This window comes from Oryctolagus cuniculus, chromosome 7 (assembly GCF_964237555.1).
Source record: "Oryctolagus cuniculus chromosome 7, mOryCun1.1, whole genome shotgun sequence".
NCBI classification, from domain to species: domain Eukaryota; kingdom Metazoa; phylum Chordata; class Mammalia; order Lagomorpha; family Leporidae; genus Oryctolagus; species Oryctolagus cuniculus.
Genome location: NC_091438.1, coordinates 139820093 through 139847654, shown reverse-complemented (window position 1 = coordinate 139847654; position 27562 = coordinate 139820093). Strand labels below are relative to the sequence as shown.

Genomic DNA, 27562 nt, shown 5'->3' with positions numbered 1-27562 from the left:
TCCTCCCTGCCCCAGGCTAACACGCAGCCCGCGGCCTACCCTGTACTGCTGCACCTCCTCGTCGCGCTTCTGCCTGGCGAGCGCGATCTGGTCCTCCAGGTTCCGGTTCTGCAGGTGGAGCTGCCGGGCCTCTGCCTGCAGGGGTCTCAGGGCCTCCTTCATCTCCTGGATCTCCGCCTGCGTTTTCTGCAGAGCTTTGGCCCCGGCCTCTTTCCGCTCCAGGAGCCGCAGCAGCTGAGGCTCGTACTCCTCCTCCAGGCCCTGGCGGCTTTCCGCCATGAGACTTTCGAACTGGGCAGAGAGCCGCCGGCTCTCCTGGAGGAAGTGCCCATCGCTCTGGCTCGGGGGTGCCTCGAGTCGTTGCCGCAACTGCTCCTTCTGCTTCCGGTAGGCGTCCCGGAGCTGCGCCAGCTCCTCGGAGAGCTGGGCCGCCCGCGTGGTCAGCACCTGCCGACAGTCGGCAAACTGGGCCACGTCCTGCTGGCGGCACTCCAGCTGGTACTGGTAGGCCACGCACTCCTTGGTCACCTTGAACAGCTTCTGCTTGACCAGCCGCACCTCCTCCCGGAGCCCGTCCCGCTGCAGCTCGGCCTGCGCGTGCAGCTTGTAGGCAGCCAGGATGTCCCCGTGCACTTGCTGCACCTCCCGCAGGGCCGGTTCTCGCAGCAGCACCAGCTCGTGGATGAGCTGGTCCCGCTCCTCTTCCAGGCGGGCCACGGCCTGCACGCACTGCTGGAAACGCTGCTCCAGCACCTCCAGGTCCTCGGCGCTCAGGCTCTCCTCGGTGCTGGGCGGCGGCGGCGGTGCGACTGCCCGGCTCTCCTCGGCGCTGGGCTTCTCCTCGCTCCCGACCGCCTCTGCCTGGTCCGCGGCCTGCACGGGCCTCGAGGTCTCCCCTGGCTCCGCGGGCGCCACCGCAGGCTCCTCCTCATCTGGCGCCTCCTCGATGAACAGGGTCGCCGCTGGCTTCTCAGTGTCTTCCAGAGAGAGCGGCTCGGCCAAGTCATCAGAGTCCCCCAGGTAGAGAATGTCTTCTAGGTTCAGGGACCACTCCAGAGAGAGCGCAGCTTCTGGGTCCAAGGCCTCTGCCTCATTCAGGGATCCAGAGGTCTCCTCTCCTCCCGACGCCCTGCAAGAGAGACAGATGGTTGGGAGTGAAAGGGCAGCCATGGAGCCGAGTGCTGGTGTCCAAGGCCAGAAGCCCAGGCGTCACACCCACACACACAGCCCCGCCACCCTGACGGCACCCCCGCGGGTCACTGTGGTCCCTGACCCATCCTTGAGGGCGGGAAACTCCCAGGGCAGGCGTCCCTGTGTCCCACGGTCCTAGCCACACCCTGTGTTAGAAAACTTTCCTTGCCATAGCTGCGTGTGGGCTCCATTCTCCCTTCCGGACTCACACAGTTCTAACGGTTTTCCCCCAGTGTTCCATCCATGCCACACCCTCCAGGCCCTCCTCACTGGCTTCTCCAGGTGCTCCGTCCAGGTCTCCCACATGGGTGGCAGGGGCCCAAGTACCTAAGCCATCATCTGCTACCTCCCAGGTACACTAGCAAAAAACTGGATTAGAAGTGTGGGGCAGGGCGGGGCGGGCGGCGCCTCGGCTCACCAGGCTAATCCTCCACCTGCAGCGCCGGCACACCGGGTTCTAGTCCCGGTCGGGGCGCCGGATTCTGTCCCGGTTGCCCCTCTTCCAGGCCAGCTCTCTGTTGTGGCCCGGGAGTGCAGTGGAGGATGGCCCAAGTGCTTGGGCCCTGTACCCCATGGGAGACCAGGAGAAGCACCTGGTTCCTGGCTTCGGATCAGCGCAGTGCGACAGCCGCAGCGCACTGGCCACAGCGGCCATTGGAGGGTGAACCAACAGTAAAGGAAGACCTTTCTCTCTGTCTCTCTCTCTCACTGCCCACTCTGCCTGTCAAAAAAAAAAAAAAAAAAAGAAAAAAGAAAAAAAAAGAAAGAAAAAAAGAAAAAAAAAAAAAAAGAAGTCTGGAGGAGGTGGGTGACCTCAGGACTCCTCTATGGGATGCAGCATCCCAAGCAGGGGCTTACCCCGCTGTACCACAACACCCACCCCGCCCCATCGTGCTCTTCCAAGTGCTGAGTCCGACTAAAATCCTTACGGCTGGGGGCCAGTGCTGTGACATTACAGGTTAAGCCTCTGCCTGCGGCGCCAGCATATGGGTGCTGGTTTAAGTCCCGGCTGCTCCTTTTCTGATCCAGCTCTCTGCTATGGCCTGAGAAAGCAGTGGAAGATGGCTCAAGTGCTTGGGCCCCTGCACCCACGGGGGAGACCCAGAGGAAGCTCCTGGCTTCTGGCTTTGGATTGGCTCAGCTCAGCTCTGGCTGGTGTAGCCATCTGGGGAGTGAACCAGTGTATGGAAGACATCTCTCCCTCTCAAATAAATAAATAACTTCAAAAAAAAAAATCCTTTAAGGCCTTTTCACACCAAGTGCTATTAAGCCACATCCCGTATTCCTGTAAAACGGCATCTTGTTAGAAGTAGCCAATCTCCTGGCCCATCAAAGGCACGACTCAGATTCTGTGACTCCAACATAGGAGATCCTTGACGGAGCTGCCTGTGGCCTGCCAGCTTAGTCAGTTCCTGCACTGGCCCATGGATGGTTGTGGGCTTCAGTTTCAAATGCATCTTACCTACCGTGGACCTTAGGAAAAATTTTAAAAAGATGCATGTATGTATTTATTTGAAAAGTAGAGTTAGAGACAGAGAGATCTTGCATCTGCTGGTTCATTCCCCCAAAAGGCCTCAACATCTGGGGCTGGGCCAGGCCAAAGTTCGAAGCCAGGAACTCTGTCTGGGTCTCCCACGTGGGTGCAGGGGCCTGAGCACTTCCACCTTCAGCTGTTTTCCCAGGCACACTAGCAGGAAGCGGGATTAGAGGCAGAGCAGCTGGGACTCAAGCCAGTACTCTGACACGGGAGGCAGGTGTCATGCTTTCCATGTTTCAACTCATTTAATCATCATCATTCTATGAGGCTGTTTTCATGTTATCCCCATTTTATAGATCAGGAAACTGAGGTTAGAACAGATGCACTTGCTCAAGGTAACTCAGACCCTCAGTGTGAATCACTCATAAAACAGACTAAATTTGAGCATAGCATAGCCTTCAGGAAGTTTTTCTCCCTTCCAGATACAGAGCACAGTTGTCCTTTGGCGTCTGTGGGGGATCGGCTCCTGCGTGAGACTAAAATCTGCAGCTGCTCAAGTCCCTTATAGAATACGGCGGCACAGGTGCAGGCGTTCTGGTGCAGCAGGTGAAGCCGCCACTTGGCATTCCTGCACCCCGTATCCACGTGTCTCCAATCAAGACCCACCTCTGTTTCTGACCAGCTTCCACACTTGCTGGCTTATGGCTCCTGTTCAGCTTGGCACAGCCCTGCCTGTTGCAGGCATTTGAGAAGTTAACTAGCAGATAAATCTCTTTCCCTCCCTCCCCCCTTTCAAATAAACTTTGTTTTTCTTTTTTTAAGATTTATTTATTTGGGGCCGGTGCTGTGGCGCAGCGGGTTAACACCCTGGCCTGAAGCACAGGCATCCCATATGGGCGCCGGTTCTAGTCCCGGCTGCTCCTCTTCCCATCCAGCTCTCTGCTGTGGCCTGGGAAAGCAGTAGACGATGGCCCAAGTGCTTGGGTCCCTGCACCCACGTGGGAGACCTGGAAGAAGCTCTTGGCTTTGGATCAGCGCAGCCAATTGGGGAGTGAACCAGCATATGGAAGACTGTCTCTCTGCCTCTCCTCTCTCTGTGTAACTCTGACTTTCAAATAAATAAATCTTTAAAAAAAAAAAGATTTATTTATTTACTTGAGAGGCAGAGTTACAGAGAAAGAGAAAGAGGTCTTCCATCCTTTGGTTCACTCCCCAAATGGCCACAGTGGCCAGAGCTGGGCCAATCTGAAGCCAGGAGCTTCTTCCAGGTCTCCCGCATGGGTGCAGGGGCCCAAGCACTTGGGCTGTCCTCTACTGCTTTCCCAGGCCATCAGCAGGGAGCTGGATTGGAAGTGGAACAGCGGGACTCAAACCAGCACCAATATGGAATGCTGGCACTGCAGGCAGATGCTTAACCTACTACACTACAGCATCGGCCCCCCAAATAAGCTTTAAAAATAAATGAAATGGTATATTTACAGATAACCAATGTACACTTCCCACGTACTTGAAAACTTCTCCAGATTACTTGAACACCTAATATAATGTAAGTGCTATAAAGTGGTTGTTAAACCGTATAGATAGGGATCAAGGACAAGAGAAGTCGGGGCGGGGGCCAGGGAGCACAGGAGCTGGGACGCACCGGGTTAGGCTGCAGCTTGGGAAGCCTGCATCCCAGATCGGAGTCCCTGGTTTGAGTGCAATCCAGCTTCCTGCAGCAGATGGTGGCTCAAGTATATTTAGGTTTCTACCACCATGTGGGAGACCCAGATGGGGTTCCTGGCTCCCAGCTTCAGCCTGGCCCAGCTCTAGCTGTTGTGGGCATTTGGGGAGTGAACCAATGGAGGGAAGTTCTATCTCTATCGCTCCCTCCTTCTCTATCTGTGTCATTCTGCCTCAAATAAATTAATAGACTTAAAAAGTCTGTACAGGGGCTGGTGCTGTGGTAGTGGGTAAAAGCCTCTGCTTGCAACACCAGCATCTCATTTGGGTGCTGATCCAGCTCCCTGCTAATGGCTTGGGAAAAGCAGCAGAAGATGGCCCAAGTGTTTGGGCCCCTGCCACCCACTTGGTAGACCTGGAATATGCTCCTGGCTTTGGATCCGAGTAGCTCCCGCCTTTGTGGCCATCTGGGGAGTGAACCAGTGGATGGAAGACCTCTCTCTCTACCTCTGCCTCTCTGTAACTCTGCCTTTATAAATAAATAAATATTAAGGGGAAAAAAAAGATCTCATATAATTTGTGACCTTAAAAAAAAAAGGAAGTTTGGCCTACCGGATAAAATACTGGTTAGCAAGCCTGTGTCCCGCATAGGAGTCCCTGGGTTTAATACCCGGTTCCAGCTCCTGACTTCAGCTTCCTGTTAATGCAGACCCCAGGAGACAGCAGATGACTTACTGGCTCAAATGACTAAGTTCCTGCCACCCATGTGGGAGACCCATACTGAGTTACAGTTTCCCAGCCTTGGCCCTGTCCTGCCCATTGAGGGCATTTGGGCAATGATCATGGGATTGAAGCACTCTCTCTCTCTCTACCACTCAGATTAGAAAAAAAAAAAAAATTAAGTCACACAGTATGATTTTTTTCAAATATTTCTGATCAGCAGTTGGCTGAATTAAAAAAAAAATATGGAACCCACAGATACAAAGGATTGACTGCTTAAATCAAGAAAGTCCAGGCCGGCGCCGCGGCTTAGTAGGCTAATCCTCCGCCTTGCGGCACCGGCACACCGGGTTCTAGTCCCGGTTGGGGCGCCGGATTCTGTCCCGGTTGCCCCTCTTCCAGGCCAGCTCTCTGCTGTGGCCAGGGAGTGCAGTGGAGGATGGCCCAAGTGCTTGGGCCCTGCACCCCATGGGAGACCAGGAGAAGCACCTGGCTCCTGCCATTGGATCAGCGCGGTGCGCCGGCCGCGGCGGCCATTGGAGGGTGAACCAATGGCAAAGGAAGACCTTTCTCTCTGTCTCTCTCTGTCTCTCTCACTGTCCACTCTGCCTGTCAAAAAAAAAAAAAAATCAAGAAAGTCCATGCGTTCTCAAAGAACTTGATTTACGATATTGAAAAGGCCGCTGCATGGGGCCAGCATTGTGGCATAGCGGGTTAAGCCACCTGCTTGCACCTGGCATCCCATATCAGAGTGCCAGTAAGTGCTTGGGGAAGCAGCAAGTGATGGCCATATACATGGGTCCCTGCTGCCCACCTGGGAGATCCAGGTGGAGTGCCTGGCTCCTGGCTTAGCCTTGGCTGTTGTAGACATTTGAGGAGTGAACCAACAGATGGAAAACCTCTCTCTCTTTCTGTAACTCTTTCAAATAAATAAATAAATCTTTAAAAAGAAGAAAAGAAAAGGCTCCTGCTCGTCTTCGAGTTTCTACTTTTATTTTTTAAGATTTATTTATTTACTTGAAAGTCAGAGTTACACAGAGAGAGGAGAAGCAGAGAGAGAGAGTCTTCCATCCACTGGTTCACCCCCTAATTGGCCGCAGTGGCCAGAACTGCGCTGATCAGAAGCCAGGAGCCAGGAGCTTCTTCCAGGTCTCCCACACGGGTGCAGGGACCTAAGGACTTAGGCCATCTTCTACTGCTTTCCCAGGCCATAGCAGAGAGCTGGATTGAAAGAGGAGCAGCTGGGTCTTGAACCGGCACCCAAATGGGATGCCGGTGCTTTAGGCCAGGGCGTTAACCCGCTTAAGTTTTTACTTTTAAATATTTATTTGTTTGTTTGAAAGGAAGAGTTACAGAGAGAGAGAGAGAGAGAGGAGAGATCTTCCATCTGTTGGTTCACTTCCCAATTGGCCATGATGGCTGGGGCTTGGCCAGGCCAAAGCCAGGAGCTTCTTCCAGTCTCCCACGTGGGTGCAGGGGCCCGAGGACTTGGGTCATCTTCTGCTACTTTCCCAGGTGCATTAGTAGGGAGCTGGATCAGAAGTGAAGCTGCCGGGACTCGAACAGGCGCCCATGTGGGATTCAGGTGGTGGCTCAATCTGCTACGCCACAACACCAGCCCCTGTGTTCAAATTTTAAGCTCTAACTTGTAACTCCAAGTTCCTAATGAGGATTTTTATTTTAAGACATGATGTACTCTCCTCCTGTCTGACACGCCTTTCTGCACCTCAGAGAGGCTTCTGGAAGCCATAAAAGTGGCTTCGCCAGGCCCTGACCATCACCGACCTCAGTCGCCTGGCCCCCCTGCCAAACAGGGAGCAAGAAGACAACCTGAACCATTGCCAGTCATCCTTACCACCTTAGCAAACAGGCAGAGAGGAAGTGGTTTCCAGCCTTTCTCACCTGCTGTCACAGGCACCTGCCACTCAACCGCTCCCAAGTTGTCTCCCCTGCCCGGCGTGCTGCCTCTGTATTCTCCAGCCAGCAGAAACACATGGCCACGCTCAGGAGACTGCAGATGAGGCCAGAAAGCTCTCCACAGCTCTCTCCTTCCCCTCGGAGCCAATGCTCAGGGAACTGAGTTTCTGAGCTCAGAAAGCCTCATCTCCACCCACTGCCAGGGCCCTTGTCCAAGCCATCGTCTCTTACTGGCACTCGTGTGCCAGCCTTCTAAAGGCCTTGCCTCCTTCTTCCCCCAAGTCTCTGCTCCGCAGTGCCACAGTTAGCTGATTACAGCATAAAGAGAACCATGCTGCTCCATGTCACAGGTCCTCAGAGATGTGGCCCTAGCCTGTTTGTTGTAGTCTCAACCTGTGGGTCACTCCTGTAGCCCAGCCAATACTCACCAACCCAGGACACCTGGGACCTATGCACACCTGCTACTCTTAGCTCTCTGTGTCTCAATGATTCAGCCGCTTGAATACCCCCTGGCTAGAGAACAGTCCTGCACTCCCTGGGAAGGTAGTGCTCCCAGCACCAGAGAGGATGCACCTGCTCAGCCAGCAGGACGCACCGCACACTCAACAGAACTCCCCCCCCCCTTTCCCAGCAGAGGCCCCTCATGTCATGCTCCTGCCCAGGCCCCCACCTTGGATTGTGTTCAAGGCACTATTCCAAGAAGTTCACAGGAATCCTCAAATACAGAATGCTTATCTCATTTTTTTTTAAAGATGTATTTATTTATTTGAAAGGATGACAGAGAGAGGGAGAAACAGGAGAAACCCATCCTCTGGTTCACCACAAATGGCCAACATCAGCCAAGCCTGAGCCAGGTCAAAGTCACAAGCTAGGAACTCTGTATGGACCTCCTACATGGCTGGCAAAGGCCCAAGCACTTGGGCCATCTTCTGCTGCCTTCCCAGACACATTAGCAAGAAGCTGGATCCGAAGAGGAGTAGCCAGGACTCAAACGGGCGCTTCAATACGGGACGATGGCGTTGCAAGCAGCAGCTTCACCCACTGCGTCACGACGCGGGTCCCAGGCTCATCTCATATCCCCGCTTTACAGATGAGGAAGGCAAAGCACAGAGTAAAGAACTCCCACGGGGGTCTGGAGGCCGTGTTGGTGGGGGAGCCTGGGGATGCCTGGCAGTGTTTGCCACTGTGCTAGGGTAGGGGTGAGACCTAAGAGGGAATTAGGGCACACAACACACAGCTAGTGGAGCCAGTGTCACGGAGCAGCAGACCAGGCAGCCACCTGTGACGCTGGCATCCCACAGGAGCGCCAGTTCCAGCCCAGGCTGCTCCACTGCCGATCCTAGCTTCCTGCTAATGCGCCTGGGAAAGCAGTGGAAAGTGGCTCAAGTACCTGGCCCTGCCACTCACATAGGAGACCCAGATGCGATTCCAGGCTCCTGCCTTCCTGCCACTCTGGCCATCTGGGGAGTGAACCAGCAAATGAAAAATCTCTCTCTCCCCCTCCGTTTCTCAAACAAATAAATACATCTTTCAGTTTTAAGATGTACTTGAAAGGCAGAGTTCCCGAGATGGTGAGACAGAGAGAGATCTTCCATCTGCTGGTTCGCTCCCCAAATGGCCAAAATGGCCGGGGCTGGAACAGAGCAAAGCCAGGAGCCAGGAGCTTCCTCCAGGTCTCCCACACGGGTGCAGGGGCCCAAGGACTTGGGCCATCTTCTACTGCTTTCCCAGGCCACAGCAGAGAGCTGGATCAGAAGTGGAGCGGCTGGGACTCGAACCAGCACCCATATGGGATGTTAGAGAGCGGCAGCTTTACCCACTACGCCACAGCACTGGCCCCCAAATAAATCCATCTTTTAAAAAATAAAGAATTAAACGTCACACAGCTTGGCACACAGCGGTCAGAATATGTGTTCTTTAACAGTTCCTACACTTCCTGAAGCCTCGCTCAAATGCCCTCCGCTGTGCAGTGTTTCCCAGGCGCCATCTCCCTCCCCGGGCACCGTGAACACAGCTGGTCTTGCACTCAGCCCTCCGCATTACACAAGTACAGGCGTATGTCTCCGTGCCAGTGACCCTGCTGAAGACAAGCGTGCGACTCCCTCGTCCCCTATTCCCCCGGGGTGGGGGGTCTGTAACAGGCAGGCAGGCAGAAACCCAAGGCGCTCCAAGGTGGAAACTGGCCCAAGGTCGAACGGCAAAGCTGGAAGTGGAAGCCGGGTGTCCTGGGCGGCTACCACACAGCCTGCGTCAGCCACCCAAGGTGTCAGGTGCTGCTGGAGGCTGCCCCCCCCCCCACGGCTGCCCAGGGGAGACAGAGCCAGTGTCGCTGGGGCTCCTCACCCCAGGCTCCCCAAGGCCCCACCCCTGCTACTCAGTCCCTGTCCCCAAGCTGTCCACCAGGACTGTGGTGGGGCTGTGTCTGCCTCTGTCTACCTGTCTGGCCTACAGCAGTAGGGGTGAGTGAGCGCACATGTAACTGTGCTGGGCCCTGTCCCCTTGGGTGACAGTGACTGGGTGTCACCGGGTCTTTGCTCTGCCACCTCTTGGCATACCAGGAGCTCCCAGGGCCCCAGCCTGATCTGAAGACAGAAAAACTCCCCACTCTCCCCCAACCCCCTGAGCCGGGTAAACTGAGGCTGGATAGATTGGAGGGTTTCCTGCGGCTGGGCTGAGACGGCAGACCCCCCTCCACCCCAGCCCGGGGGCAGGCGGGACCACAAGCTGCCTGGGCAGACTGAATCTGAAGCTGGCAGATGCCCAGCCTTGCGCCAAGTGTCCTACATGGCGAAGCCGGCCGCTGGAGACCTCCGCACCCGGCACATTTGGCGTGAGGGGGCAAAGGGAACCGAGTCGTGAGTGTCTACAGGCCACCCGGCAGGTGAGCAGTGCCGGCCACTGGCACGAAAGGGTTAATTCTCACGCATCCCGTAGGAGGGGGAGGGACAAGGACGCCCCGCGTGGGCGGAGGCGCTAGGACCCCGACCTCTACTCTCCGGCTCCCGGCTGCGGGTGGCTCCGCCCCACGCCCCACCCTGGCGGGACCACCACCCCACAGGCAGGCGAAGGGGGCCCGCGGCGAGCCCCGCACCCCCTCCCCGCAGGGCCGGCGACGCGGGTCCCGGACGGTCCTACCTCGCGGCCTGGGCGGCGCCATCCCCGCCGCGCGGCAGCTCCGGGCTGGCCATGGCTGCGCGACCCCGAGCTGGGCGGCCGCGTTATTAATAGCGGGCCCCGCGGCACTCGCCCGGCGCCCGCGCCCGCCGCACTGCCAGCTGCAGCCGACACCGGATCCCGCCGGCCCCAGGCCGGGCGCGCCCACTTGGCCCGGGCTCCTGCTCGCGGGGGGGAAGAGGGGGAGCGGCCGCACGGCCCTGGGGGCGGGGAGAGGCCGCCCCTCCCCTCCCCGCCCGGGATGGGTGGGGGGCGCTTAGTGGCGCCTCCAAAACTGGCCAGCCCCGAACCTCCCCGCACCTTCCTCCTCCCCGCCTTTCCCTTCCCGGGGTCCTGGTTGCGGGGACGAGGGAGGGGGCCGTGCAATCTCCGGAGAGCCCTTCCACGGCCCAGCACGGGGAGAGGGCTCGGGCCGGGGATCTGTAGGTATCCAGCACCCAGCACCCCCTTCAACACACGCACACAGGTCGCAAGTGATTGGCAGGGTCGGCGCCTTCCGACCCCCGCCCGTGCACCGCGCAGGGGCCTGGCGCGCGGCCACGCTCCCGGCGGCGCCCGGAGGAGCGCTGTGCCGCTGTGCCCGCAGCTGTCGCGGAGGGGTGGGGCAGGGCGCGGGCGGGCGCCGTGGCGCGGGCGGTGGGGGGTTAGCGGCCACACCCCGAGTGCCTGGGGACAGCCTGGGGCCTGGGGCCCCGTGGCTGGGTTTCCGGAAGGACTGGGAGGATGGCCCAGGGAGTTAAGCCTGCAAGCTGGAGTTCTGCTGCCCCACCCAGTGAGGTTCTCTGGGGCCTCTCCCTGAGGTCCACCTGTCACCTCCCTCAACTGGGCTTCTTCCAGCTGCCAGGCAAAACCCCTCGGCCCCACGGTCAGGGTCAAACCAGTCCTCAAGTGCGAAGCTGCCGGCCCTCCCTCCCTCCCGGACCTGGGCCCCTGGCGTCCTCCCAGCTGATTCATGTTTTCCACTTAGCGCCCTTGGGTCCCGGGTGGTCCTTGCCTCAGTCGAGAAGAACGCGGGAGGGCCTGGATCCTGGTGTTTCATCAAAGGCCTGGAGTATGGGGTGGGGGTAGGGTACTCCTGCCGTTGTGTGGCATGGGGTGGGCTTGGGGGCAGCTGTGCCAGGAAGGTGTGTCCATGGTTTCGAGTCTGGTGTGTGGAGGGCAAGCCTAGGGGGTTGTATGCCCATGTGTGACTCTGGGGGGACCCGGCCTTTTGTGGTGGGCAGGTGGATTTGCGACTGCTGGGTCCCAGGGACTGGGCCTGCCGGGGGGAGGGGCTATAGTGACCAGTGACACGCACGTATGTTGGAGATTGGGTGCCCTGCCTGGGGGCCGATGTGTGTGGTTGTTGCAGCAGGGGGCGGGCTGGTGCGCCCCAGCAGCTGTGTGCGTGTCCTGTGTGTGTGTGACCGGGGTCCGTGCCGGGGTTCATTCGTCGGCGTGTGTCTGAGTGTGCACGTGCTGTGGCTGTATAGCTCTATCCCTAACCCCTCCGGGCGGCCCAGCACACCCTTGTAAGGCATGCACGAGAAAAAGCCGGGTTTCCAAGGCTGCTGGTCATTTTCTGACTTAGGCCTGAACTATTCCCGGGGAGGAGGTTGGCAGCGCCCCAGCTGCTGGCTGCCTGATAACTGGTGCCAGTCAGAGGGGCGCGGAGGGAGCAGGGCCAGGCCTGCCAGGGCACTGTTTGCTGCGGATGCCAGGCAACGGGCAGCACGGACGGCCTTCGGCAGGGTCATCCGGCCCCTGCAGCGTGGCCCAGGAGCTGACCCCGGGCAGTTCCCCAGGGCTGCCTGCCTGCCCCCCAGCACCTCTCTTCTTGGCCCAGACACGGAGTCTCCCAGGGTCCCGGACACTCTTCCACTTCTGGGCCATTGTTCTCACTGTTGGCCAAGCCTGGAGCACCTATCCCAGCTCCTCCCGTGCCTGCTTCTCCTCTCCCTCCTTCAGCTCTCAACTTGCGCCATCTGTTCAGCTGGCCCCTGCCCTCAGTGTCCACCTGTTTGCTCTTTTTGTTTTGAAAGATGCATTTCTTTATTCAAAAGGCAGAGTGCGGGATCTGACATTGTGGTGCAGCAGGTTAAGCCACTGCCTGTGATGCCGTCAGCCCATATAAACGCAGGTTTGAGTCCAGGCTGCCCTACTTCAGATCCAGCTCCCAGTGAATGAACCTGGGGCTGGGGCGGGGGGTAGGGGGTGTATGCAGCAGAGATGGCCAAATGCTTGGGCCCCTGCCACCCATGTCACTTTCAAATAAATACATTTTTTTAAAGATGTTTTTATTTGTTTGAAAGTCAGAGTTACAGAGAGAGGAGAGGCAGAGAGAGGGGTCTTCCATCCAATGGTTCACTCTCCAGATGGCCACAACAGCTGGAGCTGGGCCAATCTGAAGCCAGGAGCCAGGAGCCTCCTCTAGGTCTCCCATGCGGGTGCAGGGGCCTAAGGACTTGGGTCATCTTCTACTGCTTTTCCAGGTCATAGCAGAGAGCTGGATCAAAGAGGAGTAGCCGGGACTAGAACTGGCGCCCATATGGGATGCCAGGGCTTCAAGCCAGGGCGTTAACCTGCTGCGCCACAGTGCCAGCACTTTTTTTTTTTTTTTAGGCAGAGTTACGGAGAAACAGGGAGAGAGATCTTCTGTCCACTGGTTCACTCCCCAAATGGCCCAACAGCCGGATCTGGGCCAGGCCAAAGCAAGGAGCCAAGAACCCCATCTGAGTCTCCCACATGGGTGGCAGGGGCCCCAGTACTTGGGCCATTGTCTGCTGCCTCGCAAGAGCGTGAGCAGGACATTGGAACCAAAGCAGGGAGTAGCCAAGACTCCAGCGGGCACTCTGATAGGAGATGCTGGTGTCCCGAGCCACAGCTTGACCCCCTGCACCACAATCCCTGCCCCATCTGTTTGTTTCCTTTCTGTCTCCTCACCTGTGTCTTTGTACAGAAATCTTCTGCCACACAATTGTTCATTTTCAATTCCTTCCTTCTCAGTTTTCCCCACCGGGATGGAAGCCCTACAGGAGCAGGGAGTGTGTGTGTGTGTGTGTGTGTGTGTGTGTGTCACTGCTGGGATCCCAGGAGCAGCAGCGCCTGGCACATGGGGAAAATCGTTGAAGGAAGGAAGGAAGGAGGGTCCTACCAGGGCAGATTCAGGCAACAGTTGATGCCGCCTGGGCGGCAGGCTTGGGCTGCTCACCACCAGGCAGGCCCAGTGGGTGTAGGGAGCACAACCACGCATGTGCCCAGATGGTGTCTTCTCCCAGGCAGGATGAGCTAAGCGAGGTACAGGACTCAGTTCACTTGGCAAGCACTGGCGCTGGGTCTGTGCCAGGCCTGTGTCAGAGCAAATGGCCTTATTTGGCCCAGGCCTGCAAGAAGCTTTCATTGTAGAGAAGGCTAGAACGGTCTCCTGGGGTGGAGAGGCCTGGGCCGAGAACGATGCCAGATCGCTGGGCTGAGTGCCGTGATCAGCATGGAGAACCAGGGAAGCCGGGGCCAGAGAGCTCAGCTTTGAGCTTGTGACAGCCTCTTGGACAAAAGAACCTGCACTGGAAGGTTGAGAAAGGCACGGGTGCACGTTCAAGGCCAAGGGCAGCCACGCCGTCAGCCTCCCCACAAAGCCAAATGGGGAAGAAGAGAGAAAGCTGACCTTGGTGACAGGCTCACCGAGGGAACACCTGGCCTTCTGGCTTCAGGTGGGGTGTGGCCAACAGGAGACCTCCGCAGGAGACTGGAGTGGGAGAACGGGATGTGAATATTTACTTATTATGCCTGCCTCTGGCGGTTACTGGGTCTCTCTAATGAAGATTTAGCTCCTGTTGGTCAGGTGCCCTGCACCCATGGGTACAGACCCTGTCAGTTTCCTTAGTAAAACTCCCTCCCTAGGGGCTGCTGCTGTGGTGCAGTAGGTTAAGCCTCTGCCTGTAGCACTGGCATCCCATATGGGCAGTGGTTTGAATCCCGGCTGTTCCACTTCCCATTCAGCTCTCTGCTAATATCCTGGGAAATCAGTAGAAGATGGTCTCAGTGCTTGGGCCCCTGCACCCATGTGGGAGACCCAGATAAAGCTCCTGGCTTCGGATCAGCCCAGCTCCAGCCATTGCAGTCATTTAGGGAGCAAACCAGGGGATGGAAAACCAGAGGAACCCCTCAGCCCACCTTACTCAGTCTTTTTTTTTTTTTTTTTTTTTTTTTGAGATTTACTTATTTGAAAGGCAGAGTTACAGAGAGGCAGAGGCAGAGAGAAGTCTTTCATCCTGTGGTTCACTTCCCGAATGGCCGCTACGGCCAGAGCTGCACCGATCCGAAGCCAGGAGCCAGGAGCTTCTTTCAGGTCTCCCACGCAGGTGCAGGGGCACAAGGACTTGAACCATCTTCTACTGCTTTCCCAGGCCACAGCAGAGAGCTGGATCAGAAGTGGAGCAGCCAGCACTCAAACCAGTGCCCATATGGGATGCTGGCACTGCAGGCGGTGGCTGTACCTGCTACACCACAGCACTGCCCCCCTACTCAGTCTTAAGCCTGTAATGACCTGGGTCGGGGGAAGGGGTAAAGGGGTGCTGTGAGGGCACAGGAGTGGGGGGCGGAATTGGGGCGGTGGCAGAGCAATGAGCAGGGCAGTGGGGAGGCAGAGCCCAGGCATTGCCTCCCACCATGCCCCAGAGCACATGCAAATGGCCAGGGGAAGCCATGCTCTCTCAACCTCAGTTCCTTGCCAGTGAAGTGGGCGGCTGGCACCCAGGGGTGCAGCTCCTCCTCACAAGACTGAAAAGCTGTCAGCTATGACGCTCCACCCTGGAGTGAGTGGACAGGAAGGTGTCTAGCACGTTTCCTGTTATCAGGATGCAGGCGAGCCAAGCCACTCAGTTGTTTTGTACCAGCAAAACACCTAGAGGCGGGGAGGAGGCACAGAGATGCCTGGAGGGGCCCAGGGAGCCAGGGTGCAATGCAAGCTTTGGGAATGACGGGCCAGAGCCAGAGCTTCGGCACACACCTCCTCGCTGTGTGCTGTTCCGGAAGTCGCTCTGCCTGAAGCAGGCTGTTTTCTCCTCTGCAAAACTGGACATTTTTTACATCGCATGTTTACTCTAAGGATGAGCTAATCACAAAAACATTCACCCAAACACCAAAGAAAGAGCGACTTCTACTAGTTTTTCAAGAATTATTTATTTATTTGAAAGAGCCAGAGAGAGAGAGAGAGAGAGAGAGGTCTTCCATCTGCTGGTTCACTCCCCAAATGGCAGCAACAGCCAGGGCTGGGCCAGGCTGAAGCCAGGAGCCAGGAACTCCATCTGGGTCTCCCACGTGGTTGCAGAGGCCCAAGCACTTGGGCCGTCCTCCGCTGCTTTCCCAGGTGCATTAGCAGAGAGCTGGATCAGAAGTGGAGCAGCCAGGACTCAAACCAGCACTCACATGGGATGCTGGTATCTCAGGCAGCAACTTACCCCACTGCGCCACAGCACCAGCCCCCCCCCCCTTTTTTTTTTTTTTTTTTGACAGGCAGAGTGCATAGTGAGAGAGAGAGACAGAGAGAAAGGTCTTCCTTTTTGCCATTGGTTCACCCTCCAATGGCTGCCGTGGCTGGCGCGCTGCGGCTGGCGCACCACGCTGATCCGAAGGCAGGAGCCAGGTGCTTCTCCTGGTCTCCCATGGGGTGCGGAGCCCAAGGACTTGAGCCATCCTCCACTGCCTTCCCAGGCCACAGCAGAGAGCTGGCCTGGAAGAGGGGCAACCGGGACAGAATCCGGCGCCCCGACCGGGACTAGAACCTGGTGTGCCGGCGCCGCTAGGTGGAGGATTAGCCTAGTGAGCCGCGGTGCTGGCCGCAGATTCTATTTCTTAAACTCTCCTTTCTCCTTCTGACTCTCTCCTAAACTGCAACCAGAAGCCGGCTGATGGCAGCATAAGTCTTCATTCATTCATTCATTCATTCCAATGTTTATTAAGCCAGACAGTGTTCTAAATGCTAGGGACACAAAGACAGTAAATCATTAAAGCAAGAACAATATCTGGACCTTTTCATGGCTGTAACCCTAACCCTGCGTTCTCAATAAACGATGGCCAAATGAGTAAATGACATTAACTGTTTTTTTGAGCCCTTCTTATTAGATGGCAAGGTAGAGATTAGCCTACGTGCGTGAGGGAGGGTAAAGGAGAGGCAGAAGCATGCCTTGGAAGCAGAGCGGCATAACCTGGGCATAACCTCCAGTGGTGGGTCCCAGCCCGCTCCAGAGGGCAGCTTGGAGGAATCCTCCCCACCCTGCTCCAAGGGGGCTTTTAGGTGCAGGAACACTGCTGATAAAGTCCTGGAAAGAACGTCAGGAATTCCATGCCCAGCCGTAGATATCCCCGAGGAGGAGGAGGAGGAGAAATACAGGGCCCATTCCCAAGGCCATAAACGCTCTGGGCTGGCTGCACTCTCATTAAACTCATTAAACTCGCCCAGCACGCTTGCTGCTACTCTGTCTCAGATCTGAGTTAGTTCCTTCCTTCCTTCCTTCCTTCCTTCCTTCCTTCCTTCCTTCCTTCCTTCCTTCCATCTTTCCTTCCATCCTTCCTTCCTTCCTCCCTCCCTCCCTCCCTCCCTCCCAGATTTGTTTTATTTATTTGAAATACAGAGTTATAGAGAGAGATAGAGACAGAGAGAGTCTTCCATCCCGTGGTTCACTCCCCAAATGGCCACAACAGCCAGGGCTGAGCCAGTCCAAAGCCAGGAGCCAGGAGCTTCTTCCGGGCCTCCCACACGTGTGCAGGGGCCCAAGGACTTGGGCTGTCCTCCGCTGCTTTCCCAGAAGCATTAGCAGGGAGCTGGATCGGAAGTGGAGCAGCCAGGACTCAAACCGGCGCCCATACGGGATGCCGGCGCTGCAGGCCGGGTCTTTAACATGCTGTGCCACAGCGTCAGCCCCTGAGTTCTTTCTTACTGAAGACAAGGACCTCTGAGCGGCTGTCTCCAGCACCAGCCCGTGCTCCATGACAAGCCAGGCCTTATATCTGCATTGTCAAAATGACTTGGGTGGGAGGGGGCTTCAGCATTGTGGAACAGCAGCTTAAGTGGCTGCTTGTGACACTAGCATCCCACATGGGCGCCGGTTCAAGTCCTGGCTGGGTCCCAGTTCGAGTCCCGCCTGTCCTACTCCCTGCTCAAGCACTTGGGCCCTTGCCACCCACCACCCATGTGGGAGACCCAGATGTAGTTCCAGGCTCCTGGCCTTCATTACGGCCATTTAGGGTCCTCTGCCCGCTCAGACTGACTCCCGAGGGGGCCCAGGAATGCACAGACTTTTTGTGTTTCTATCCCACAGCGAATGACTCAATCTCCCTGAACCTCAGATTATGCTCTGGGAACTGAGCACACGCGGAAGAAACGCCCAGAGCCTTGCCCAGGAAACAAGAGGCACTTGACAAGTGCTATTACCTCCCGCCCACCGCGGTCGCTGTCTGGGGGCCGCCGGCCTCCCCTCGGGTCTGGCCATCAGGGCCCAGGACGCCGCGCCCCCGCCGCCCCTCCCGACGCGGGGCTCTCCAGCAATGCCGAGCGCCGCCTCCTGGGGGCGCCGCCGCTGCGCCGCCGCGCCCCTGTGATTGTAGTTCCCTGCGCAGCCGCGCGGGGCCGCCCGGGCTCTGTTTTCAGGACCGAGGGCGCGTGGACAGCGGGACGATCTAGTCCGAGCTCCATCACGGAGGTTCTTGCTCATTGATCAACAGTAGTGGTCACAGCACCAGATTCACCAGTAACCGGCTGTTGCCGGCTGTTACCGATGGACAAGCGCCTTCGGGTGCTGGGAGGCTCAGGGGGAACCGGGCCTTAGACCCAGAACCCCCCACCTACACCGTGCCTCTGAGCAGTTTTCTCCAGCTTTCAAATGGGAAATATAAAAATACACTTACTGAGGGGCTGGCGCTATGGCGTAGTGGGGAGGTGGGGAGTGAGGGGTAGGCAGCTGCCTGCAGTGCCGGCATCCCATATGAGCACCGGTTCGAATCCCAGCTGCTCCACTTCCCATCCAGCTCTCTGGTATGGCCTGGGAGAGCAGTGGAAGATGGTCCAAGTGTTGGGCCCTGAATCCACTTGGGAGACCCAGAAGCAGCTCCTGGCTCCAGGTTTCAGATCAATCCAGCTCTGACGGTTGTGGCCATTTGGGGAGTGAACCAGTGGATGAAAGACCTCTCTGTGTCTCTCTCTGTCACTCTGCCTTTCAAATAAATAAATAAATCTTAAAATACACTTATTGGGGCAGTGGTTGACGAACCCCATGTCCCACATTGGAGCACCTGGCTCTGATCCCTACCTCTGCTCCTGAGCTCAGCTCCCTGCAAACGTGCATCCTGGCAGGCAGTGGACGATGGCTCAGTAAACTGGGTCCCTGCCACCCCGTGGGAGACCAGGATGATGTTCCCCCATGGGGAGTTGCAGGCATTTGGGGAGTGAGCCTGTGGATGGCAGTTTCTCTCTCTTCTCTCGTCTGCTTCAGATTAAAAAATAGAAGACATACTTAAAATACACTTCTTGAGAAGAATTAGCAAGTTCCTGGCAGGCTCCTTGGAGGGCAGCTTGGGAAGTGCGCGCCCCCGCTCTGCCAGGCGTCGCTGGTTCACTCCTCCTGCACTGGGGGCCTTCCCAGGCTCCCCGGGCCTCAGGCCAGAGGCCAGTCCCGGAGCTCAGTCCCAGTCTGCCCACTGCTCCCTGCAATTCTCCTTTACCTTCAGACCCTCAGCCTCCTCTGGGCGCTGCCCCCACCCCCAGCCCCACATGCAGGCTCAGGCCAGCCATCTTCGTCTGCCTGTTCCCACCAGAGCAGACTGCAGCAATGCCCCGTCCTGTGTCTGCCTCCCTCTTCCGAAACCCCACGCAGCAACCTTCCCGGGTTCCCGGCCTTTGCAGGAGCCTCTGTCTGGAGCACCCTTTCCTCTTCTTACCCAGGACACAGAACTGCATGTTGCCTGGCAATAGCGCTGGGAGCAGGAAGCCCACCCACTGTGGGCTCCGTGTGTGCCCAGGCCCCAGCCCGGGAACTGGAGCAGAGCGCACAGTCAGTAAATGCATATCCAGTAAACGAGTGGTCATGCCGCTGTGGTTTGCCTTTGTCCCCCAGAAGTTCCTGTGTTGCAAACTTGACCCGTCGATTCATGTGTGAGTGGTATTTGGGGGTGGCTTTGGGGGGTTAATCAGGATTCGATGATGTCATGAGGGCGGAACCCCCAGTTGACATTAGGGGCCAGCACTGTGGCGTAGTGGGTAAAGCTGCCACCTGTGGCGCCAGCATCCCATAAGGGCACCGTTTGAGTCCCGGTTGCTCTACTTCTGATCCAGCTCTCTGCTATGGCCTGAGAAAGCGGTGGAAGATGGCCCAGGTGCTTGGACCCCTGCGCCCACGTGGGAGACTTAGAAGAAGCTCCTGGCTCCTGGCTTTGGCTTGGCCCGGCCCTGACGTTTGTGGCCATTTGTGGAGTACACCAGTGGATGAAAGATCTCTCTGTCTCTCCTTCTCACTCTGTAATTCTGACTCAAATAAATAAAATAAAATAATTTAAAAGAGAGAGAGAGAGGAAGAGAGAGAGAGACTGCAGCTGCAGGTCTGCTTTGTCTCACCAAGTGATGTCCTCTGCTGTTAGGAGGGCCTCCTGAGCGCTGAGCTAAATAAACCTCTGTTCATTTTATTTTATATTTTAAATATTGATTTGTTTATATTTGAAAAGTAAAGTAAGGGGGGGGGGGATCTTCCATTCACCGATTCAGTCTCCGAACGGCTGCCACAGCTAGGGATGGGCCAGGCAGAAGCCAAGAACTCTATCCAGGTCTCCCAAGCACTTGGATCGCCTTCCGCTGCCTTCCCAGGTGCATCAGCAGGAACCTGGATGGGAAGTGGAGCAGCTGGGATTTGAACCAGAGCTCCAGTACTGCATGCCAGTGCTACAGACTGCGGCTTAATCCACTGCACCACAACACCCACTCCCCTCTGTTCATTTTGATTACTAGGTCTGTGGCACTCAGTTCCAGCACCCGCAAGCAGACTAAGACAGGAACAACCTGAGTCTGCCCCCGGGCCCTCTTGACAGCCTCAACTGCACACAGTCACAGCAGCGGCAACACACAGGCGTGCGCACACACGCATGGTGGCGGTCACGTGGCAGACACATGCCAAAAGCCGAATTCACCCGTGGCGGGCCAGGCCGGGAGAGTCTCCCTTTCCAGCCCAGAAGCTCCTGGATCCAGCTGCCCCCACACCAGACTTGGAGCCCTGAGGGCACACAGGGCAGGGAGCCCCAAGGACAGAGGAGAGAGAGACAGAGCCCCAGAGCTAAGCCAGCTCTCCAGGTCAGACTGCAGCTCCTATGGGCGTGGCCATGTCTCCCTGATCCCCTGCACTGGGGACACCCGCTGGACGCCCCTCCCACCTTGATGCAATGGCCAAGGCTGAGCTGGGCTGCTGGGGCTTTGGGAAGAGCAGCACAGCTCACCGTGCTTGGGTCCTGCAGGGTCCTCCACAGGGTGACAAGATCGGAGAGGCTGGGGCGGGGGTGCCTGGCTCCACACATCCACTCACTCATCAAACCAGTCCAGACTCCCTGGGCCTGGGCCTGCAGCGCTCTGCCTCGATTTTATGTCATTTAATTCTCGCCCATCTGGGAGGCAGGTGTGAGCTTCACTCCAGGTAGAGATAAGGACAGGGAGGCCCAGAGAAGGGGAGCGACCTGCCCAAGTCACACAGCGGGCGGGGAAGCAGCAGAGCTGGAGGTCCCCCTCCCAGCTTTGGGAGAGAGCTGGGCACGGGGACACCCAGCTTCCTGGCTGGGCCTGGGACAAGGACTGCTAGAGGGTGGGGGGAACGCTTGTTGGGGAGATTGGGACAGGGAGTGGGAGCAGCCAGCCAAAGCAGGCCTGGGGGAGGTGGTGGACCCAGGAGGCCCTGTTCCCAGCATGAGCACCTCCTCCCCACTCAGGCCCTGACAGCAGAGTCCTGGATTCAGGTGCTGCTCACACCTGATCCCTCCTGGGCCTCGCTTTCTCCACCTGAGAAACAAGGGCTCAGCCCCAGCGAGCTCAGCACCTGAGAGTCTGCTCCTTTAAGCGTTTCCCGGCAGGGGGCGTGGCCTGGCTGCAGGTGAGCAGCGTTGCCACGTCAGCAGGGCGAGCCCCGCCCCGGCCTCTGGCTCCCTCCGGAGGGAGGCCCCGGGGGACGGTGGGAAGTGGGCGGGGAGATGGAGCCGAGCCAGGCGGGCTGGAGGGAGGGGGTGGCGCGGGGTGGGTGCGGGGAACTGTGTGCTACCTGACGGTGGCAGCCACCTGTGTCGCTGCATGTTGCAAGGTGTGCACAATCAGCACTGGCTGAGTGCGGGGTGGAGGACAGGTTTGACCAGGTCCGTGGGCAAGACGTTGTGTGTCTTGGCCGATATCCCTGGTGCACAGGGCTGTGACTGTGTGTGTGTGTGTGTGTGTGTGTGTGTGTGTTATCCTGTATGCAGGAGCAGCTGTGTGTGCAGGACTGATGTGTGTCCTTGTGAGGCTATTGTTGAGTGTAAAAATGTACGTGGAGTTTGTGAATGTCTCTGTGTTTTTTTTTTTAAACGATCTGTTTGAAAGGCAGAGTTAGAGAGATATCTTCCATCTGTGATTCACTCCCCAAATGGCCTCAACGGCCAGGGCTGGGCCAGGCCAAAACCAGGAACTTCATCAGAGTCTCCCATGTGGGGGCAGGGACGCAAGCACTTGGACCATCTTCTGCTGCTTTCCCAGGCCATTAGCAGGGAGCTGGATTGGAAGTGGGGCAGCTGGGACTCGAACCAGCACTCATAGGGGATGCCGGAGTGCAGGCAGTGGCTTAATCCATTACTTGACAACGCCAGCCACCTGTTTTTTTCTAATTTTCAAAAAAAATATCAGGGCCAGCTTTGTGGCACAGCGGGTTAAGCTGTGCTTGCAATACTGCCATCCGATATGGGTGCTGGGTGAGTCCCGGCTGTTCTACTTCTGATCCAGCTCCCTCTGGGAAAGCAGTGAGGGAGGGTCCACATACTTGGGTCCCTGCACCCACATGGGATGGGAACCCTGGCTGTTGCAGCCATTTGAGGAGTGAACTGGTGGATGAATCGTCTCTCTCTCTGTAATTCTGATTTTCAAATAAATAAATCTTAAAATAATCTTTTAAGGGGCTGGTGCTGTGGCATGGCGGGTAAAGCCACCGCCTGCAATGCCGGCATCCCATATGGGCGCTGGTTTGAGGCCCGGCTGCTCCACTTCTGATCCAGCTCTCTGCTATGGCCTGGGATAGCAGTAGAAGATGGCCCGAGTCCTTGGGCCCCTGCACCCGCATGGGAGACTTGGAAGAAGCTCCTGGCTCCTGATCAGCACAGCTCTGGCTGTTGTGGCCAATTGGGGAGTGAACCAGTGGATGGAAGACCTCTCTCTGCCTCTCCTTCTCTATGTTAACTCTGACTTTCAAATAAATAAATATATCTTTTAAAAAACAATAATCTTTGGGCTTGTGCCACGGCTCACTAGGCTAATCCTCCGCCTTGCAGAGCCGGCACACCGGGTTCTAGTCCCGGTCGGGGCGCCGGATTCTGTCCCGGTTGCCCCTCTTCCAGGCCAGCTCTCTGCTGTGGCCTGGGAAGGCAGTGGAGGATGGCCCAAGTACTTGGGCCCTGCACCCCATGGGAGACCAGGATAAGTACCTGGCTCCTGCCATCGGATCAGCGCGGTGCGCCGGCTGCGGCGGCCATTGGAGGGTGAACCAACGGCAAAGGAAGACCTTTCTCTCTGTCTCTCTCACTGTCCACTCTGCCTGTCAAAAAAAAAAAAAAATCTTTTAGAATTCTTTAATTTTATTTGAAAAGCACAAGAGAAAGAGTAAGAGGGAGAGAGCTCTCCCCACCCACTGACTCACTCCACAAATGGGTACAACAGCCAGGTACGGGTAAGCCAGACTGAAGCCATGAGCCCGGAACTCCATCTGGGTCTCCCATGTGGGTGGCAGGAAGTCAACTAATTGAGCTGTCACTGCTGCCTCCCAAGGTGCGCATTAGCAGGGAGCTGGATCAGGAGTGGAATAGCTGGGACTTGAACCAGGCATTCTGATACGGATACGGGCATCTCAGGTGGTGACTTCAAGCTCTGCCGCGTGCCTGCCCCTCCCAGTGTATTTCGCGTATGACGTGTCTGTGGATGTGTGGGAAACCCCTTGGGTATCCAGGAGTATGAATGGGTCTGGTGGGGCCCAGGGTGCCTCGGTGTGACCATGTGGACAACCATGGGTATTGCTCACAGAGTGGTCGCAAAGTAGTTCTGAGCTTTTTTTTTTAAAGATTTTTTTAGGGGGACAGCGCTGCGGTACAGTGGGTTAAAGCCATTGCCATCCTATGGCGCTGTCATCCCATATGAGTGAGCCAACAATGGAAGATCTCTCTCTCTCTCTGCTTCTCTCTCTGTAACTCTGACTTTCAAGGCAGAGACATAGAGAGATCTTCCATCTGCTGGGTCACTCCCCAAATGGCCAAAATAGCCAGAGCTGGGACAGACCGAAGCCAAGAGCCTGGAGCTTCTTCCAGGTCTTTTATGTGGGTGCAGGGGCCCAAGCAGTCTTCTACTGCTTTCCCAGGTGCATCAGCAGGGAGCTGACTTGGAAGTGGAGCAGCCAGAACTCAAACCGGCACCCATATGGGATGCCAGAACTGCAGGCGGTCGCTTAGCCCACTATCCCACAGCGCAGCCTCCAATTGTGAGCTTTGGTGAGCCCACATCTACAGCCATCTCCAACTGAGCCCTGACTGACTGACGGTGGAAGCTGCCGGATCTTTCAGAAAAGACCTGATGCGCCCCTCCCTTCCTGAGTGTAGGGGCGCCCCGGAGCCTCCCGCCTTAACACGGAATCCTCCTCTGACCCAGCTTGCTCTGCACCCCTATGTTCTGTTTGCCCCCCAGAAGGCCAAAAGCACTGTTGTGGCCCGCTGCAGGCACACCTGGGCAGCTGCGATGTGATGTGACTGTGACTCTTAGAGCTCCTGGAATCCCAGCCCCACCACAGCCGCAGCCAGGGCTCTGGGCCCGGGAAGGAGAAGGGGACCCCTCCTCCCCGTGTTGTCATTTCATGCACTTCACTCTCAGAGAAGCGAAGCAGCTCATCAAGGGTCACACAGCCAGGTAGCAGCTGATCTGGGCCGTGAAGCCAGGCCTGGCTCTGGAAGGGGTGGGGGCGGTCGCAGAGAGAAAGGAGGAAAGCGGATAAACACGGGAGACCTGGGGGCGGGGCCCCCAGACAGTTCCCACGCCGAGGTGACACAGTCTCATGTGAATCTCCGCACAGCGGGGACAGCACTTCCTGTTCAGCCAGAGTCAGCTTCCCGCCTGCCTTCCCCGCCCTCCACTGAGGGGGCTGAGCTGGGGGAAAAGGTGACTCAGTGGGTCCAGGCCTGAGCGGCCTCCGCACCGGCTGGTCAGTCACGGTCACGGTCACGCGGGGTTGCAATTCCACCCTTCTGCCGACCTCTGCCCCAGAAGCCCAGGCTCCTGGGGGCGTGTCCAGAGACCCCGGCCCAGCCTGGCGGGAGCAGCTTGGAGCAGGGGGTCTGGGACTGACAGGAGTCCCAGCTGTCCTTCTGGAAGAAGGGCGGGAGCGGGGTGTGCAGGGTGGGCCTCTGGGGAGGCTGGAGCCTTCTCTTCTCACCGTGGCCTTGTTCTTTGTCTTGCTTCCTGGGCAACAGGCAGTGACTCCCACAGTTTTGATGAGGAAACTGAGGCACTGAGAGGCAGATACATCGCCGGAGCAGCACTGGAATCTCCCCTAGGGTCTGTGGCTTCTGCTGGCTCCCAGGGCTGTCCCTAACGGACAGACGGACAGACAGCGGGGAGGAAGGCAGAGAGGCGGGGAGGTGAGAAATAAGGCTCCTTTGGCTTTCCCACGTGACGAGAACCAGAAAAGCAATGCTCACTCAAGTGCTGCTGGAGACAGGTGCTTGTCAGGAGGCCACGTGGGGGAGGCGAGGAAGGCAGGGACGGTGCCCATCACCCCCAGGCCTCGCAGCGCCTGTCACCCAGCACCCCCAGGCAGAGCAGCTCGGTGGACCTGGCTGTTCACCTTTGCTCTGCTGCAGGTGCCCGCCGCGCCCGATCCAAAGCTCAGGGGTCACAGCTGGGCTGTGCTTCTGTTCTTCCCGCACACCCTGCCTGCCTGGCGTCCTTCCGCCCTTGGCTCCTGTGCCTCATGGTCCCACCCACAACCTTCTCCTTTCCTCTCCAGGAGAGGATCCGTTTGGTTCAGTGAATCTGATTCTCCGAGGGCAGTTTCAAGCCCAGCCACTTCCAGGTCAGCTGAGAGAGGGTCAAGCTCGCCTTCCAGTCCAGTTAGTGCTAGGCTGACTGGGTCACTAGGTTCAGAGTATGGTAACCTAAGACACTCTCAGAGGGGCGGGCGCGGTGGTGCAGCAGGTTAAGCCTCCGCTTGGTTGCCTGCCTCTCATAGTGCAATGCTTGGGATTGAATTCCGTCTCCATTTCCAATTCCCACTTGCTACTAATGCGCCTGGGAGACAGCACACGATGGCCCACGAACTGGGGTTTCTGCCACCCACGTGGGAGACCTGGATGGAGTTCCTGGCTCCTGGCTTTGGTCTGGCTCAGCCTTGACTGTTGTGGGCATTTGGGGAATAAACCAATGGATGGAAGAGCGCTCTCTCTCTCTCTCTCTCTCTCTCTCTGTATCTCTCCCTCTATCTCCATCACTGTCTTTCAAATACATAAACAAATCCTATAAATAAAACGAATCCCTTAGAAAGTTCTGTGGGCAAGGAGGCACTTACAGCATAAACCACTGCCTTGACTCCAGATGCTAATTTCTGGCACTTCCACGAAGTTGGACACAGCAACTTCCCTTCCCTCTGCCCTGGCGCCCCAAGCTGGACTGGCAGAGCGGTTACAGCGACTGTCGGCCAAGGAGCCCTGGGGCTGTGCACTGGGGCCTGCGATTCCTGCCTCTTCCCCAGGGCTCTGCAAGATCGCCTTCACCCTGAACCTCCCGTGCCTCTGACCTTGGGTCCTACCCCTGGGTCTGCTTCTCTGTGTCCTGGAGACGTCAGGGGCACCTGGAGCTCTCTGCTGCCATCCCTGCCACCCCGGATGCAGGGGTGCAAACACAGCCTGTCTCTGCCTGCTGGTCTGACTGCATCTCCCTGACCCTGCGTCCACAGCCTCTCGCCCTTGCTCCATCCTTGCTTGGGTGTCCTGTTTCCAGGCTCCATGGGTGGCCCTGCCTGACCCTGGCCTGGCCTGGCCTGGCCTGAGAGGGGTGGGGGTGCACAGTGCAGCTCTTGTTCAGGGCATCAGGGAGGGGCCAGTGCCTGCTCTGTGTCCCAGCCCCTGGCTGGAGACTTGGCAGCCCGAGGGTGAGCATCATCCCAGCATTCATGCTGCTGGCGGAGCAGACCATGGTGGAATCTGCCTGACAAAGCCCTTAGCTGGGCTTCCCTCCCAGCCACCACTGACCCCTCTGCCTTGCTCTGGCTCTTCCATCTCACGGCCGGTGCCCTGGGCCACCACGAAGACAAGGCTGGGGCTGGCATGGCTCTGGCCTGGGACTGGGTGAGCACAACCCCCAGGCACCAGGACTGCAGTGGAAAATACTCCCTCTGGGAACTGGAGGCTGACAGTCAGTGGGGCGGGGCTCAGGGAAGGCTTGAAGACCTTGGGGGCAAGTTAGCCTTTTTCAAATGTTTTACTTGGTGGTGGGGGGCACGTTGCTGTGGCATTGTGGCCGTTTAGCGAATAAACCAGTTGATAGAAAATCTGTCTCCTATCCCCCCCACCCCGCCCCGATAACTCTCTTTACTTATTTGAAAGGCAGAGTTACAGAGAAAGGGAGATAAGATAAAGAGGGAGAGAGATTTTTCCATCTGCTGGTTCACTCTCCAAATGGCAGCAACAGTGAGATCTGAATCACACCAAAGCCAGGATCCAGGAACTCCACCTGGCTGTCCCACATTGGTGAAAGGGGCCTAAGCTCAGGCTATCCTCCACTGCCTTATCAAGTGCATTATCAGGGAGCTGGATGGGAAGAAGAGCACCCGGAACGCAAAACAGCACTCCTATACAGGTTGCTGGTGTAGCAAGAGGCGGTTTAGGGGCTGGCGTTGTGGCATAGTGGATAAAGCTGTGCCTGCGGTGCCAGCATTCCACATGGTCACCGGTTCAAGTCTAGGCTGCTCCACTTCTGATCCAGCTCCCTGCTAATGCATCTGGGAAAGCAGAGGAACGTGACCCAAGTGCTTGGGCCCTGCGTCCATGTGGGAGACCTGGAAGAAGCTCCAGGCTCCTGGCTTCGGCCTGGCCCACAGCTCTGGTTGTTGTGGCCATGTGTGGCATGAACCAGCAGATGGAAGATCTCTCTCTGCCTCTCCCTCTCTCACTGTAACTCTGCTTTTCAAATAAATAAATCTT

At 57.3% G+C, this 27562-nt stretch overlaps 2 protein-coding genes and 1 long non-coding RNA gene across 5 annotated transcripts in view; 1 reads left to right on the top strand and 2 right to left on the bottom strand.

Annotated features, from left to right (window-relative positions):
* Window positions 1-10260, bottom strand: part of SYNC (syncoilin, intermediate filament protein) — a 31964-nt gene extending 21704 nt beyond the window's left edge. For 2 of the 3 annotated variants that reach the window (XM_051832113.2, XM_051832114.2), the window contains exons 1-2: window positions 10103-10259; window positions 40-1129 (exon numbers count right to left, since the gene is read on the bottom strand). In XM_051832113.2, coding sequence (XP_051688073.2) covers window positions 40-1129; window positions 10103-10155 — 1143 coding nt within the window. In that variant the 5' untranslated portion in view covers window positions 10156-10259. Of the gene's footprint in view, window positions 1-39; window positions 1130-10102 lie in introns of all 3 variants that reach the window. The other variant, XM_051832115.2, reaches the window with a different exon arrangement.
* RNF19B (ring finger protein 19B) overlaps window positions 1-27562 on the bottom strand; it is a 269313-nt gene that overhangs the window by 24835 nt on the left and 216916 nt on the right. The gene's annotated exons all lie outside the window — the stretch shown is intronic.
* The window catches only part of LOC138850688 (uncharacterized), a 32349-nt gene continuing 14042 nt past the window's right edge, over window positions 9256-27562 (top strand). The window contains exon 1 of the long non-coding RNA XR_011390800.1: window positions 9256-9848. This is a non-coding gene — a long non-coding RNA (uncharacterized lncRNA). The remainder of the gene's footprint in view (window positions 9849-27562) is intronic.